Source organism: Micropterus salmoides, unplaced genomic scaffold, assembly GCF_014851395.1.
Source record: "Micropterus salmoides isolate LMB-PRFRI ecotype aquatic unplaced genomic scaffold, ASM1485139v1 Ms_hic_scaffold_14, whole genome shotgun sequence".
NCBI classification, from domain to species: domain Eukaryota; kingdom Metazoa; phylum Chordata; class Actinopteri; order Centrarchiformes; family Centrarchidae; genus Micropterus; species Micropterus salmoides.
The window spans coordinates 34,836,937-34,853,401 of record NW_024040485.1 but is presented as its reverse complement, the minus strand read 5'-3'; the positions used below and the strand labels follow the sequence as shown (position 1 = coordinate 34,853,401).

The 16,465-nt window shown below is 40.1% G+C and overlaps 1 gene segment (V, D, J or C); it reads right to left on the bottom strand.

Annotated features, from left to right (window-relative positions):
- Positions 1-2,167: 2,167 nt before the first annotated feature.
- On the bottom strand, positions 2,168-7,190 carry LOC119901641. The segment is given in 3 exon segments: positions 2,168-2,196; positions 6,730-7,053; positions 7,142-7,190. Coding segments are annotated over 3 exon segments (399 nt in total).
- Between the last annotated feature and the right edge of the window lie 9,275 nt (positions 7,191-16,465).

Below are 16,465 nucleotides of genomic sequence, written 5' to 3'. Positions count from 1 at the left end.
CTCTTAAACCATTTCTTGGATTGACGATAGTTTAAGGAGTCTTAAAAGATTGAACAGAAGAGCAGAATGGAGTTGGAGAAAGACTAAATTGCATGTCTGCTATTTGTGAATGAAAGACGTTCTGACTTCTTACAACAAATGACAGACACCAGAGCCAACTGCTTCTCTAACCTAGTCACCAGGAACAAGCATGATCCTAGATTCCTGTTTAAAACCATTAGACAGACTTATCAACCCTGCTCCCCCTGCCTTACCAGCCTCTTCAAATGCTGACTGTGAGTTGTTTTTATGATCTTTTTCTAAGCAAAAAGTCACTAACATTAGGTCTAACACCTACTACCACTGTTGTTGCTGATATTTCTGATAACCCTGGCTGTCCTGAACTACTCAGCCATTTTCAGCTAATTTCTCTTCCTGAGCTCATCGATACTGTCTCTCACACACTTTCCTCTTCAAGCCCTCTTGACATCTTAACCACCTCACTCCCCTTAAAACGTTATTTTACATTTATTTGACGTTTTTATCCAAAGCGACTTACAATTGCTATGTATGTCAGAGGTCGCACACCTCTGGAGCATCTAGGGGTTAAGTGTCTTGCTCAGGGATTCATAGGTGTTTCACAGTAGATTCTCTCACACTGAAGGCATGTGTCTTATCCACTGCACCATCACCACCCGCCATATGCGTGACATATGGTTTATGGGTGACATTGGCCCTAGCTTACTTCACATTATTAATTGTTCCATTACTTCCTGCCACATCCGCAATTATTTTAAGCAAGCCAGCATTCAGCCTCTAATAAAAAAAATATGCTTTCATATACAAAGTTATTGAAAAGGTGGTGCTAACTCAATTCTTAGCTGTATTAGATGATAAGAGCATTTTTGATGGGTTTCACAAACAACACTCATTATGGTTAAATACGAAAGACTGATGTGTGCTCATGCTGGGAACATTCTGTTTTATTGCTCCTGCTTCAGCGCTGAGTTTGACACTGTCAGTCAAATAGAGAATTTTCTGTCTTCATCGTTAATTATGTTTCATCTTCCCCTCTGCTGATGTGCAGGGCGCCACAAGGATCTAGTCATTGTCCAGTGTTGTTTTCCCTTTGGATGCATCCATTAGGAAACATTATCATTATCGTGTTTAAAGGTGAAGTGCGTAAGATTTAGTAGCATCTAGCAGTAAGGTTTCCAGATGTCTAGTCTACTATAGAAATAGCTCATTCTAAAAAAAACAGAACCGTTCATTAGGTCTTTATACACCACTGAGAACATAGTTAAGAAATCTTTTATTGCATTTCTGTCAATAGATCCTTAGAAATATCACACACTGGACCTTCAATCTTCTATCACTGCTATTCTGATAATACAGGGATCTACTTTTCTCTTTAGCTAACGTTGGCTGTCTGGGCAGTTTAATAAAGTGCTTGACTGCTGTTGTGGATGATTTATTACTTTCTGTACCTAAACTCAGACAAGACAGAAGTAATAATCGTTGGCCCTGATCACCTTACAACCATATTGGTCCACTGACAACCAATTTAAAATCTCCATCCAGAAATGTAGGTGTCACATTTGACCTTCAAACCACATGTCAATAATCTCAATAAATCCTGCTTCGTCCACCTAAGCAATCAAACCATTATTCGGTGTGACCACCCTTAGCCTTCAATACAGCTTCAACTCTTCTAGGTGCATCTCATTCTTGTACCACTCTCCAGCCCTTCGGTGCACAAACTGCGTTCTGCTGCAGCCAAATATTTCACATGTTGACATGTTTCTGCGTCTGTGGTCCTCAGTGCTGCCTGTTTCTTTGTGCTTCTTCAGAAGACCTTGGACAGCACATCTGGAAACTCCTGTCTGCCATGAAACATCTGCCTGGTAGAGACCTTTCTGATGCAGTATAACTACCTTGTGTCTTGTTGCTGTGCTCAGTCTTGCCATGATGTCTGACTCTTCAAACTGTCTTCAGCAGCCTCACCTTGTTAGCTGAGTTAGGCTGTTCCTCACTCAGCTGGATTCCTCCTACACAGCTGTTTCGGTTTCACTTAATGATTGTGTTTCAAACTACATATTGAATTGCTGATCATTGGCACCTGTCTGGAATAATGATTTAATACACCTGATGACATGCTTACAAAATCCCTGACTTTGTGCAAGTGTACTTAGGAGAACTGCTGTTTGAAGGCAAAGGCTGGTCACACCACAACGAATCCAGACTGGATCATAAACCACTGAAGTTTAACAGTGTGTGACTCCCTCTAGTGGACGTTGTGGAGTATTCTGTTGTCTTTGCTCCAAAGGTTTTTGTACAGAGTTTTGGTGTTTCCTGTCACTGTGGGCCTCACGGCACAGTAGTACACAGCAGAGTCTGTCACTGCAGCAGAGGAGATCTGCAGATCCAGATGGGTTTTATCATCACTCACTTTAGCAGACCGTCTAGTTTGTTGCATTTTCTGTTCCCAAGTGAAAGATGAGGAACTCTGGTGGTTTTCCTTGATATTGTCGATACCAGAAGAATCGATCACTACCAGTTGCTTTTTTAGAGTATGTGTAGGACAGAGTGACAGAGCTGCCTTCTAAAGTGAACTCTTCATTCCTGACTGCAGTGAGTTCTTCACAGCTGACACCTGAAGGAAGAGATAACTCTGTTATTTCATGTTGTAAAAGACTCAACAAATGAATCCCATCCAGAAAAGTTAGTAATGAAACTTTCTCAGCAGGATCTCACATACCTGTTAGAATGGATAGTAACAGTAGAGAAAGTACATAACAGTCAATGACAGCATGTTGAATAAAGGGAATGTTTCTGCTTTGTGTATTGAACTCTGCTGAATATGGAAGTTCCTCTCTCTTCTATAGTTCACTAACAGCTTAGCTCCTCCCTCAATCTCTCCGTCTCCTCGCAGCTCTGGATTTTCACTTCTCTCTGTTCCACTTCCTACCTTACCAGTAAATTCTACAGGATGTGAAAGTTTTTGCTTTATTTTCTGTAAATGAGACGTAGGTAACACTTTATTTTAAGGTGCTTGTAATAGGCAGTAATAAACAGTTAATAAGACACTTATAAGACCTTATAGGATGCTTATAGACAACAATAGAAGTGTTAATTAAAGCCTAATAAACTATTAATTGATTAATTATTGCTTATAAGACAATTATAGGCCTTTATTAGAGCTATAAGTTATATATACCTCATGAATGCGAGATTGGACATCACATTGTAATTTGCACTCCTAATACAGCTACCCTTTATACTTCAGTACATTTCTTATTTTCTTAGACAACTAAGATGGTTTGTGAAGGTTTTATCTTGTTCCTGTCGACTTTAAATGTGTATTTTATGACGATAAAATGACAGTTAATTTGAATAGAGCCTGGTGGGTTTGGCGATTTCAGGGATGTTTCATGTTAAAACAAAACAGATCTTACTCTTTAACAAAAGCTTGACCTCAGCTGGGATCCTTTCCATAATGTTGTCAGACACTAAGAATAATTATCTGAGCGTGTCAGTGGCAAAACAAGCACGTTATGGATGGAAACTGAAGGTGTGCAGCGGCATATTAATGTTACATTGTAGCTTGTTTCACGCTGCCACTGCAGCCATCTCTTGGACCAATTTCTAATGTCCAGGTTGAGAGAAAACACCCTAAGACATTATTCAAGCTGCTCTGAAAATCCAAGTGCTAATGTTAGCTTACACGACATGCCTTATTTTATATCTGCATGCTAAAGTTAGCTTAATCTACATGCCTTATTTTATAGCTGCATGCTAAAGTTAGCTTAAACTACATGCCTTATTTTATAGCTGCATGCTAACATTAGCTTAAACTACATGCCTTATTTTATAGCTGCATGCTAATGTTAGCTTAAACGACATGCCTTATTTTATAGCTGCATGCTAAAGTTAGCTTAAACTACATGCCTTATTTTATATCTGCATGCTAATGTTAGCTTAAACGACATGCCTTATTTTATAGCTGCATGCTAAAGTTAGCTTAAACTACACGCCTTATTTTAGAGCTGCATGCTAATGTTAGCTTAAACTACATGCCTTATTTTAAACTACATGCCTTATCTTATATCTGCATGCTAAAGTTAGCTTAAACTACATGCCTTATTTTATAGCTGCATGCTAAAGTTAGCTTAAACTACATGCCTTATTTTAGAGCTGCATGCTAAAGTTAGCTTAAACTACATGCCTTATTTTATAGCTGCAAGCTAATGTTAGCTTAAAATACACGCCTTATTTTATATCTGCATGCCTATGTTAGCTTAAACTACATGCCTTATTTTAAACTACATGCCTTATTTTAAACTACATGCCTTATTTTATATATCTGCATGCTAACAGTAGCTTAAACTACATGCCTTATTTTATAGCTGCATGCTAAATTTAGCTTAAACTACACGCCTTATTTTATATCTGCATGCTACAGTTAGCTTAAACTACATGCCTTATTTTATAGCTGCATGCTAAAGTTAGCTTAAACGACATGCCTTATTTTATAGCTGCATGCTAAAGTTAGCTTAAACTACATGCCTTATTTTATAGTTGCATGCTAACAGTAGCTTAAACTACATGTCTTATTTTAAACTACATGCCTTATTTTATAACTGCATGCTAATGTTAGCTTAAACTACATGCCTTATTTTAAACTACATGCCTTATTTTATATCTGCATGCTAATGTTAGCTTAAACTACATGCCTTATTTTAAACTACATGCCTTATTTTATAGCTGCATGCTAATGTTAGCTTAAACTACATGTCTTATTTTAAACTACATGCCTTATTTTATAACTGCATGCTAATGTTAGCTTAAAGTACATGCCTTATTTTAAACTACATACCTTATTTTAAACTACATGCCTTATTTTATATCTGCATGCTAACAGTAGCTTAAACTACATGCCTTATTTTATAGCTGCATGCTAAATTTAGCTTAAACTACACGCCTTATTTTATATCTGCATGCTACAGTTAGCTTAAACTACATGCCTTATTTTATAGCTGCATGCTAAAGTTAGCTTAAACGACATGCCTTATTTTATAGCTGCATGCTAAAGTTAGCTTAAACTACATGCCTTATTTTATAGTTGCATGCTAACAGTAGCTTAAACTACATGTCTTATTTTAAACTACATGCCTTATTTTATAACTGCATGCTAATGTTAGCTTAAACTACATGCCTTATTTTAAACTACATGCCTTATTTTATAGCTGCATGCTAATGTTAGCTTAAACTACATGCCTTATTTTGTATCTGCATGCTAATGTTAGCTTAAACTATATACCTTATTTTATAGCTGCATGCTAATGTTAGCTTAAACTACATGCCTTATTTTAAACTACATGCCTTATTTCATAGCTGCATGCTAAAGTTAGCTTAAACTACATACCTTATTTTAAACTACATGCCTTATTTTATAGCTTCATGCTAATGTTAGCTTAAACTACATGCCTTATTTTAATCTACATACCTTATTTTATAACTACATGCCTTATTTTATAGCTGCATGCTAATGTTAGCTTAAACTACATGCCTTATTTTAAACTACTCGCCTTATTTTATAGCTGCATGCTAACGTTAAGTGTCAATATTAATAAAAATGTATTTTATAAGCTGCCTGTAAATATTAAGATTTTTTAACCCTAACCCACTACAAGTGTCTTACAAGGAAATAACAATTCTGTTAATTTATCAATAACCAGCCCTTATAAAATGTTAATAAACAGCTTAATAATTTATGAAAGGTAAATAAACATCAACAAGTTCCTAATAAGGGCCTATAAGTGTCTTATCAATAATAAATGAGTTAATTGTGCTTTAGTTAACACTTATTTGTGTTATAAACATCTTTATAAAGTGTGAGTGTACTCATTTTTTAATTGCTGCTTATTAACTGTTAATTACTGCTTATTACAAGCACCTTCAAATAAAGTGTTACCGAGACATATTTATATATACTGGTGTTCTTAATTCTCAGCAATTATGCTTTTCTTTCTTTCTGATTTTCTTTTTTATAAGTCAGCCAAAGTGAAAGCACTTCTGATTAACCCTCGTGTTTTCCCGCCCGTTTGATTGGCTGCCCTGTCCTAATTAGTTTCACCTGTGTCTACTTAATCTCCCCTCACTTGTGTGTTTAGTCTGTGCGCCTGCCTTGTCTTTGTCTATATGTCAAGCTTTCTAGCCATTTCCCAGTGTTTTCCTGTGTTTTGGATTTTTGGCCTGATGTATTAGACCGTTTAGATTTGGTTTATTGCTGCTTCCTTTGGATGTGTTTGCTATGTGTCTGCCTGTGTGGACCTTGGCCTGCCTCAGCTTGCTGTAAGTCAGTGTACTCTTTTATTTTGAAAACCATAAAACTGAACCTGCCTCTGGTTCTGGGTCTGGTCCACTCCCTCGTGTTCCTCTTTGCCCAATTGAACTTACTGTGACACAAAGATATTATCTCTGTATGTTCCCTTTGCCTATAGGTTTAAAAATCATGATTGAAAAACCCTCGAGGAAGATCATTCAGAGACATCCCCTCCTAATGAAAGGCTTCCTGCTAAGTGTTGTTAAAATGTTTTATACCTATAAGATATTACAAAAATTATAATTTAATTTATATAATATAGACTTCACCATCACACTGAAGTTTAACAGTGTGTGACTCCCTCTAGTGGACGTTGTGGAGTATTCTGTTGTCTTTGCTCCAAAGGTTTTTGTACAGAGTTTTGGTGTTTCCTGTCACTGTGGGCTGCAGAGCACAGTAGTACACAGCAGAGTCAGACAGCTGAAGCTTCTGGATCTTCAGAGGAACTGATCTTGAGGTGGAATTCAGTGTGGATGAAAATCTTTCTTTAAACTCTTCCTCTGTTTTCCCATCATCCTGTTGAACGCGGCTCAGTATGAATTTGGGGCTGTTGTCTCCATCCTGTTTGTACCAGAACAAAGCTGGACCTGTTCTACTCGTCTCAAAAGTACAGCCAAGTGTAACTGTGTCTCCTTCAGCAGCAATGACATCTCCTGCTGGCTGGGTCACTCTGTCTTCTCCTTTACACTCTGGGGAAGAAGAGAACATGCAGAGGAAGAGATGGATCAATAAAGATGATTGATTAAAGGAGAACAATCAGTAGGTTTAAAGAGTTACCTAGCCAGAGAGTCAGAATCAGGATGTTTCTCAGCCAGTGGTTCATGTCTGCAGTGAGAGGGGAGGAGAGAGAGGAAGAACATTGATACTCTGATGGATCTGGGCCTTCACATCATTGGCCCTTCCTCTTCATCATCTGTTGAGGAACTCTCAACATTTACATCTCATTTACATCTCAGCTGTTTAGCTGATGCTCTTATCCAGAGCAGCTCATAATGAGGAGCTTTAACATGTGAACTTTCTGTTACAACAAAGTCTCTTTAACCAGTTTTCACCCTGGTAGAATGATGAAATCATCATCATCAGTCTGGAATTTTTATTTATCTTTTCAGTGTTTGTAAAACAAGGACTTCCTTCTGTTTTAATGCTGACAGGAGTAATATAGTAACTTGTCATTAGATTGTGTTGTCAGTGTCCACTTGGTGGCGCTGCTGTTCAGTAAACGGCACCTGAAGGAAGAGATAAATGTTGTTAATGACGGTATCAAACTCTGCCTGCCTGTTCCAGTGGTTTCTAGGAAACAGATCCCTTGAAGGTTTTTCTTCTTCCTGCTTTAACCTACCTTTTAGTATGGTCAGAAACAAAGGAACAATCACACAGTAATGCAGTGACTCCATCTTCCAGACAGTATCTGTGTTCTGTCTGGTTTAGATATCGAATGCATCTGACAGTAGGAGTCCTTTTCTGTGCTGCTCTTCTCTGACAGTGTTGCTCCTCCCTCAACCTATTCCTCCTCTCATGTCACTGTATGTTACCAACACCAACACCAGACCGACATATATTTTAGCCTTTAAAGCCCAGAGAGATAAACCTCTGTTCCTCTGCTGGGTTTCTTTGGGTTGGTTTTGCTTCTTTTGCACAATCATCAGTAAAGAAGGAATCTGGTTAAATATGCTCTCAAAGCCTCATGGAGGATCTATAATTGATATTCAAATGATAACTCATCCTAAAATGATTTTATCCTCCGACCACTTGGTCAGAAATATTCTCCAGATGTTCCTATACTACATTTGTGAGTAAGATCTCTGATATTGTCTGCAAGGTTCCTTAATTATTGTTGGGCATGTATTTAGTCTGTAATTCATACCCAGGGAGTTTAGTCTATGGGGAGTGTTATTGTGTCTCTCACATGCACTCACAAAGTCATTTCCCACCAGCGGTACTTCATTAGAGTAGACCTGACAGCCAGAAGGGGGGCGACATGAGACTGCTGTTCACCTCCCACCCCCCTCTCCTGAGCACAGGACCCCCCCAGGCTTGTGTCCTGTTCTTTCTGTTTTCAGGTCAGCGGGCTTGTGAACACAACATAAGAACAATCAACCCCATACATTTCATTAAGCAAGTAATCAAAGCGTAAAGTAATGAAGTGTATGTGTGTTTGTGTTAACAAAAAAGATATATTAAATTGGTATCAAATGTAAAAACAAAACAATTACTAAAATATCAAATGATCAAAATAATAATTTGAAAATCTGTACAATTATTTATCAGTCTGAGGTTCCACTGGTTGTCCTCACTTCATGGCATGAGGAGACATATTTTGCAGCAATTATTTCACATTTGGGCATTTCTCCCAGTAAATAGGGGAGTTTCTGTGCGTCTGATATGAATTCGAATTCGGGGCATATTTGGGAAATGTTTGCAAAGTGTTTTTGTCTTAGTGTTTTATATTTGGGGCATGAGGTTAGAAAGTGCAGCTCTGTCTCTACCTGTCCTCTCAGTCTCCACCTGTCCTCTGAGTCTCTACCTGTCCCCTGTCACACTGGGAGCAGAGTCTCTCCTCTTGTGGTAGCCAGCTCTGTCTGTGGCGACCCTTTTCTATGGCCAGGCTGTGTTCACTCAGTCTGTATGTTGTCAACATTTCTCTTAGTTTGGGACATTTTATTGTACTCAGGTAATTTGCCAGTGTGAATTCTCTTTTTAGGGTCAGATAACATTGTAATTTACTTTCTGTTTTGGTCGTTTCTTTCCAGTATTCAATATATTTTTCTTTCTGCTTGCTGATAATTTGGTTTGGTCTGCTTGAGTTGGTGTTGCTGTCCTGAGGCTGTTGGGGACTTGTTACTGCAGAGAGCCTCAGGACCAGCTGGCTGAGGGGACTCTTCTCTGGTTTCAGCTCCTGGTATGTTAGGGCTTTGTGATGATATGTCTGGGGTTAACTGATTGTAAAATTTAAGTGATCTTTTCTGTACTTTTATTGGCCGAGCTCTGCTCTGCACAGGTTATTTGGTGTTTTCTCTGCACCTGCAGGATGCTCTTACAGAACTCAGTATGGAAGGATTCTTTTTGATTGTTTTGTCCCATTTGTCAAATTCATTATTAAGTTTTGGCCCCCAGATGTCGCTACCTAATTATTGGTTCTAGTACAAATTGGAAAATTTTAAGCCAGATTTCAATTGGAATATATATTTTAATGTTTCTTATTATTGCATAGAAAGCTCTCCTTGCTTTGTCCCTCAGATCTTTCACGGCCATGTTGAAGTTCCCTGTGTATGTAATGTTGAGGCCAAGGTAAGTGTAGTTTTTTGTGTGTTGTAATTTAGTTTTTTAAATTAGACAATGAAGCCAAATGATTACATATTGAATTAATTCTCCTGAATTAACTCTGTAATGGCAGAGCTGTAGAAGCTGCATACCGCTTGTATTAGTCAGCTTGTCAAAGCTCTTTCTAGCAGGACATTCAGGGAGGGGGAAGCAGGTGCTTCCAGGTAAATGTTGGTCTCCCTGGGTGTTCATAGTGTCAGCTCTTTCCCCAGTTCGAGCGTTCAAGTCCCCACAGAGTAACACATTTCACATGGTTTTATAATGTTTAACTTCCTCCTCAAGAATAGAGAAAGTATCTGGGTTGTAGTAGGGGATTCTGATGGAGGTATATAGATGGCACACATGTAGACATGTTGCTCAGCACAAATCATCTGTTTGTTCATTTTCAACCATATAGAAGATTTATTAATAACTGTGATGGACTGGCTCAGTTCTGATTTACACCATATAATCAGGCCTCCTGAATCTCTGCCTTGGGTTATTGTGGGTTTTTTGTTGATGGTATAATAATGTCAGTGTAGCTGTGAGGACGACCAGTGGAAACATCTTCTCTGCACCATGTCTCCTGTAAAACTATGATGTCAGAGTCTTTAACTCTGTATTAAAATCTGGATTTCTGCTCTTTAAACCAAAAGCTGATGATCTCAGACCTCGAATGTTCCAACATGTTATTGTAAACGATTTCATCTCCAAGTGTAATCTGTTCAAAAATTAGACAAACACCTTAAAAAACTAATAATAATAGTAAACTAGATATGAAATAATACTAGTAACAAACGAAAAGGAAAAAAAAGTGTAAAAAGAGGAAAATAGTGTTGTAGGTAAATGAATAAAATATTAAACTTTGAGTGACGTTTTAGAGTGTTTCATGTGTGAAATACTGTTAAGAATTATTGTGATGTCTCTAAGAGTCTCTGCTCTTCCACCATGTAGCTATATGAGGCCAGAGCAGAGCAGGTTCTGCATGTGTAATATGTCTTTGAGTTCACCAGAGGGGGGCGGGGCTGTGGCTCTTCTCACCGCTGCAGCGTAGTTCAGTCCAATAGGCTGCTGCTCCTGTAGTCCTGGTTCTTCCATTGGGATGAGGGGGGTATAGGACCTCCAGGCTGGGGGGCTCTCTGGCTGGGTATCAGTGGCCAGTGTTGTGTTGGCTGTGGGTTGTGATGTTGGTGATGCGGTGGGTTTGGTGGCCTGTCCGTCCTCTCTGACAGCCGGGGGTGGATGTATGGTGGAGGTCTGGATGGTCTCGGAGGTCTAGGAGGTCCTGGAGGTCTGCGTGGGGTCTGCGTTGTGTGGTTACCCCTTGGAGTGGTAGGGCTCCTTCCAAGAACAACATCCTTCAGGTTCCTAGCAAGGGTGGGGACTGCATTTCTGTGCAGGTGTATGTTATCATACAGGCAGTCCAGGTGCAGGGTCGGGTGGTGGGCCAAGAACACGTTGGGTTTGAGGGCACAGTCCCTGGAGAGTCTGATATTCACTCTGTGAATGGTGTGGGGGTGGAAGTCTCTCCTGTGCAGCAGCGTGGATATGACTATCTTGCTGGTAGGGAAATTGGTGGAGCCTTGCTCAATGACTCTTCCTCAGACAGTCTGCCAGTCTGTCCTGCTGGGACCTGAAGTCGTTGGTGCCTGTATGGATGATGATGTGGCTGGGTGAGCCTAGCTCAGGCACTGTTAACAGCTCCAGGGCTCTCCTGGTGTTGGGGCACCAGATCTTCTCCGTTCTGTGCCTTGGGAATAAGGTTTTTTCATCCAGGAACTTCCCATTAGAGTCCATGAGGAGGATAATGTCAGCCCTTCTGCCTGTGTGTGTTTGTTCAGTCTCTGCTGTCGGGTCTGGATGTGGAGCTGTGGTGGTGGTTTCAGGTCTGGAGCTCCTAGCTGGAGGCTGGCTAGAGGCCGGGCCTTGGACAGGTGCAGGGGTGTGACTGGCGTCTTGGCTTGGGATGTTTGTATGGAGGCAGCTGGTTGGTACGGGGGGGGATTAGAGTCTGCACCAGGCTGGGTGAGGGGGGGGGGGGGCTGTGTTGTCCTTCAGCAGGTGTAGTGAGAGTTTGGCTGGATGTGGTCTGGATCTGAGAGGTGGGCACAGGGGGTTGTGTGGAGTTCAGTCTGGCTTGTAGACTGAGCCTGTCCCGGTCCTGTAGCTCTTCTCTCAGAGTAGCCAACTCAGTTGTGCAGTTGTCTCTGTCCTTCCTAAGTTCCTTCACCTCCTCACTGAGATGATCCAGCTGTCTTCTCTGACGAGTTAGTTCTTGTTGAAACTCTCTCAGCTGTGATTTGACACTGTCCTGTTCTTTCACTGACAGTAGGAGAGGTAGGCTGCTGTTGGTCCAGCTGCTCTCTGATCTGGACCAGTTCTATTGTTCTCTCATGATGTCCAGGGCCTCAGAGTGCTGGAGCAGGACAGGATCAGTGTCAGCATCTGCAGGCTGTCTGTCTGGAGCAGGGACAGAACAGGACGGTTGGAGCGATGCTTGCGAGGACCTCCTTCTCCTTCTCAGCTCTCAGTCTCGTAGCAGGAAAGTCGAGCTCAAACTGTCTCAGGTCTCCTTGTATCGTGGCAGTTCCATGTTTGAACAGGTTTACTGTTATTCTGCTGGTGTCAGAGTCATTTTCTTCCGGTGCACTTATTTTCCTTTTGATAGCTGGGGGGTAGTCGATGGTTTCAGAGTGTGGAGACATCATGAAACAGGTGTTGATCTTCGAGCTTCTGTGTTTAAAACAGCGCTACTGCTGTTTGATGCTGTTGCTAGGTAACCACAGTCCAGTGTTAGCTTGTTAGCTATTAGCTTGAGTGTTTCAGTTGGGACTTGTTTTATGGTAATAAATATAAAAACTTACTGATTTCAGTGTCCAGTAGTTTGCTGTAACTTGTTTATTTTTGTTCTCTCCTTGTTTGTTTCTCTTCAGTTTGATGCTGTTTTCTGAGCTCCTTCTTCAAACTGTATCTCTTTTTCTTCTTTCTCCTCTTTTTCTCTCCTCTGGCGTATTGTGGTCACTTATTTTGCATTTTCCTCATAAAAAGTCGGTGTTTATCCAATTTTTGGACCAGAAACAAGCGTTTTGTTTAGCAGCAAGTCTCAAACATGACTTCTCAACAACAACAATCTCTCTCTCTGTCTCTCTCTCTCTCTCTCTCTCTCTCTCTCTCTCTCTCTCTCTCTCTCTCATGCCGTGCTGCCGACAACTGCATGCATGTAGTCGAGTATTTAACAGACTGAAGGGGTGATACACTGTGAAAAATATTTTTATGTGGGAATAAATATTTTATTATATCACCACTTCAACAAATCCTGACTGCATCATAAACCACTGAAGTTTAACAGTGTGTGACTCCCTCTAGTGGACGTTGTGGAGTATTCTGTTGTCTTTGCTCCAAAGGTTTTTGTACAGAGTTTTGGTGTTTCCTGTCACTGTGGGCTTCACAGCACAGTAGTACACAGCAGAGTCTGTCACTGCAGCAGAGGAGATCTGCAGATCCAGATGGGTTTTATCATCATTCACTTTAAAAGATAGCCTAGGGACGGAATCTGATAATGGTAGTCCTGTTCCTGAGTGTGAAATAAGGAACTTTGGTGGCTTTCCTGGAGACTGTTGATACCAGAAGAAATAATCATCAGCTGCAGCAGCTTTAGAGTATTTGTAGGACAGAGTAACAGAGCTGTCTTCTAAAGTGAACTCTTTATTCCTGACTGGAGTGAGTTCTTCACAGCTGACACCTGAAGGAAAAAATAACTCTGTAACTTTACAATCTAAAGGTTTCTATCAGTGAAACTCTCTTAATGTTGATGATCTCACCTACCTCTTATTGTGAGCAGAAACAAAGTCACAAACAGACTGAAGTTCACTGACAGCATCTTAAAGAGAAAGAGAATCTGTCTGGTTTTGAATCAAACACCACTGTGAAAGTTTGTGTCTTTTCTGTCCTTGAGTCCCAGTTTTGCTCCTCCCTTAATTCCTCCCTCCTTCCTCTCACAACTCTGACAAATAGTGAGTTTGTCTCTGCTGTGGTGCTGTTATTCACTAAATGACATCATTTCCATCAGGTAACAAGTAGCTGATAAGGTAACACTGACTGACTCTTTGCAGAACATGTGAAGGTCCTGACTGAGGTCAGTCTTTACACAGACGATATACTACTGTTACTAGTATCTACTTCTGATTCTGTACCTGTCTGTTGCCTTATGATCTATTGCCTACCTGGTTAAAATAACAGATTTGCACATATATTTTCTGAACTTTTATCTTCTGTTGTTTGAAGTTATTGCTGAAGATTTTAGTATGTAAATTAATATTTCAATCAACTTTTGCTACAGATTCTTTAAATATGTCATTCATTTAATTTCGTCCACCATGTGTCTGGTCCAACTCATAACCGTGGCCACACATTAGATTTAGTCTTTACTCTTCATCTGAGTATAGATTCTATTGTCTTGTTTCTCATCACCTTTGTATCCATGCTGCCTAAGACTAAATTGCATGTCTGTTGTAAGAAGTCAAAAGGTCCTTCATATACAAATAGCAAACAATTGAAAGCTGCAAGAGCCAACTACTTCAGTAATCTCATCACCAGTAACCAGAATAATCCTAGATTCCAGTTTAAAACCATTAGACAGACTCATCAACTCTGCTCCCCCTGCCTTACCAGCCTCTTCAAATGCTGACTGTCAACTGTTTTATTATCTTTTTCTAAGTAGAAAATCACTGACATTAGGTCTAACACCTACTACCACTGTTGTTGCTGATATTTCTTATTATCCTGCCTGTCCTGAACTGCTCAGCAATTTTCAGCTAATGTCTTTTCCTGAGCTCATCGATACTGTCTCACATGCTTTCCTCTTCAAGCCCTCTTGACATCTTAGCCACATCCCTCCTAACGAAGGTTATAGTGGACATCGGCCTTTGCTTACCTCACGTCATTAAATGTTCCCTTTCTTCCTGCCGCATCCCTAATTATTTTAAGCAAGCCAGCCTTCAGCCTTTATTGAAAAAGCATAACCTTGATTAATCGCTTCCACAGAACTATAGACCCATTTCTAAGCTTGCTTTCATATCCTAAGTTCTTGATGGTGCTAACTCAACTCGTAGCTGTGTTAGACTGGGTTTCACAAACTTCACATTACAGAAACCGCCCTCATTATGGTTACATACGATTTACTGATGCCGATGCTGGGGAGTCACATGTTTTATTGTTGCTCAACCTTAGTAATTCGCTTAACACTATTGATCAAATAATTGGATTTCCTGTCTCCATTGGTACTTATGTTTCATCTTACCCTCTGCTGAAGTGTGGGGTGGCTCAGGGATCTATTCTTGGTCCCATTTTGTTTTCCTTTTATATGCTTCCATTAGGAAACATTATCAGTTATTTTAAGAGTCTCTCATCACTGCTACGCTGATGATACACATGTTTACTTGTCCTTTTAGCCAGATAACATTAGCTGTCAATGTAATGGAGTGCTTGTTTGTTATTGCGAAATGAATGACTTGTTACTTTCTGCAGCTCAACTCAAACAAGACAGAAATAATAATATTTGGCCCTGATCACCTAGTAAGCAAACAACAACCGTTTATTGGTCCACTGACAACCAGTTGAAAATCTCCAGCCAGAAATCTAGTTGTAACATTTAATCCTGCTACTTCCACCTTAGAAATATTACCAAAATAAAATCAGCTATGTCCTTTATCTTTTCACACCTGGACTATTGCAGTGCATTGTGTGTGACTCCCTCTAGTGGACGTTGTGGAGTATTCTGTTGTCTTTGCTCCAAAGGTTTTTGTACAGAGTTTTGGTGTTTCCTGTCACTGTGGGCCTCACAGCACAGTAGTACACAGCAGAGTCTGTCACTGCAGCAGAGGAGATCTGCAGATCCATTTGGGTTTTATCATCACTCACTTTAGCAGACCATCTAGAGTTTGTTGCATTTTGTGTTCCCAAGTGAAAGATGAGGAACTCTGGTGGTTTTCCTGGATATTGTCGATACCAGAAGAATCGATCTTGACCAGTTGCTTTTTTAGAGTATGTGTAGGACAGAGTAACAGAGCTGCCTTCTAAAGTGAACTCTTCATTCCTGACTGCAGTGAGTTCTTCACAGCTGACACCTGAAGGAAGAGATAACTCTGTTATTTCATGTTGTAAAAGACTCAACAAATGAATCCCATCCAGAAAAGTTAGTAATGAAACTTTCTCAGCAGGATCTCACATACCTGTTAGAATGGATAGTAACAGTAGAGAAAGTACATAATAGTCCAATGACAGCATGTTGAATAAAGGGAATGTTTCTGCTTTGTGTATTGAACTCTGCTGAATATGGAAGTTCCTCTCTCTTCTATAGTTCACTAACAGCTTAGCTCCTCCCTCAATCTCTCCGTCTCCTCGCAGCTCTGGATTTTCACTTCCTCCTGTTAACAGACTGGTAGCAGCAGGTTGTATAATCTTTTATAAGCATAGTTCAAAGATGGATCATCTTTTCAGGATTTGCAAACACAAGGACTCAATTGAAGTCGGCTGATAACTGAACAAAACCTCACTACAGAATCTTGTATCCAGAGTATTTATGCTGAACATCAGTGAGCATCTTAGCAAAGTTTGATTTCAAGTGGTTGACAGGATTTGAGGGGCCAATAAAAGGATCTCACTTCTAGACTCACTCAGTTGTAGGAAGGTCCGGAACAAGTGCACTTCACATGTAATGAACCAGCTGCCATGATTATTGTATTTGAATATGATGCCGTATCTGAACAAACATCTTGATCAACACCATGAAGTCCAAGTTGA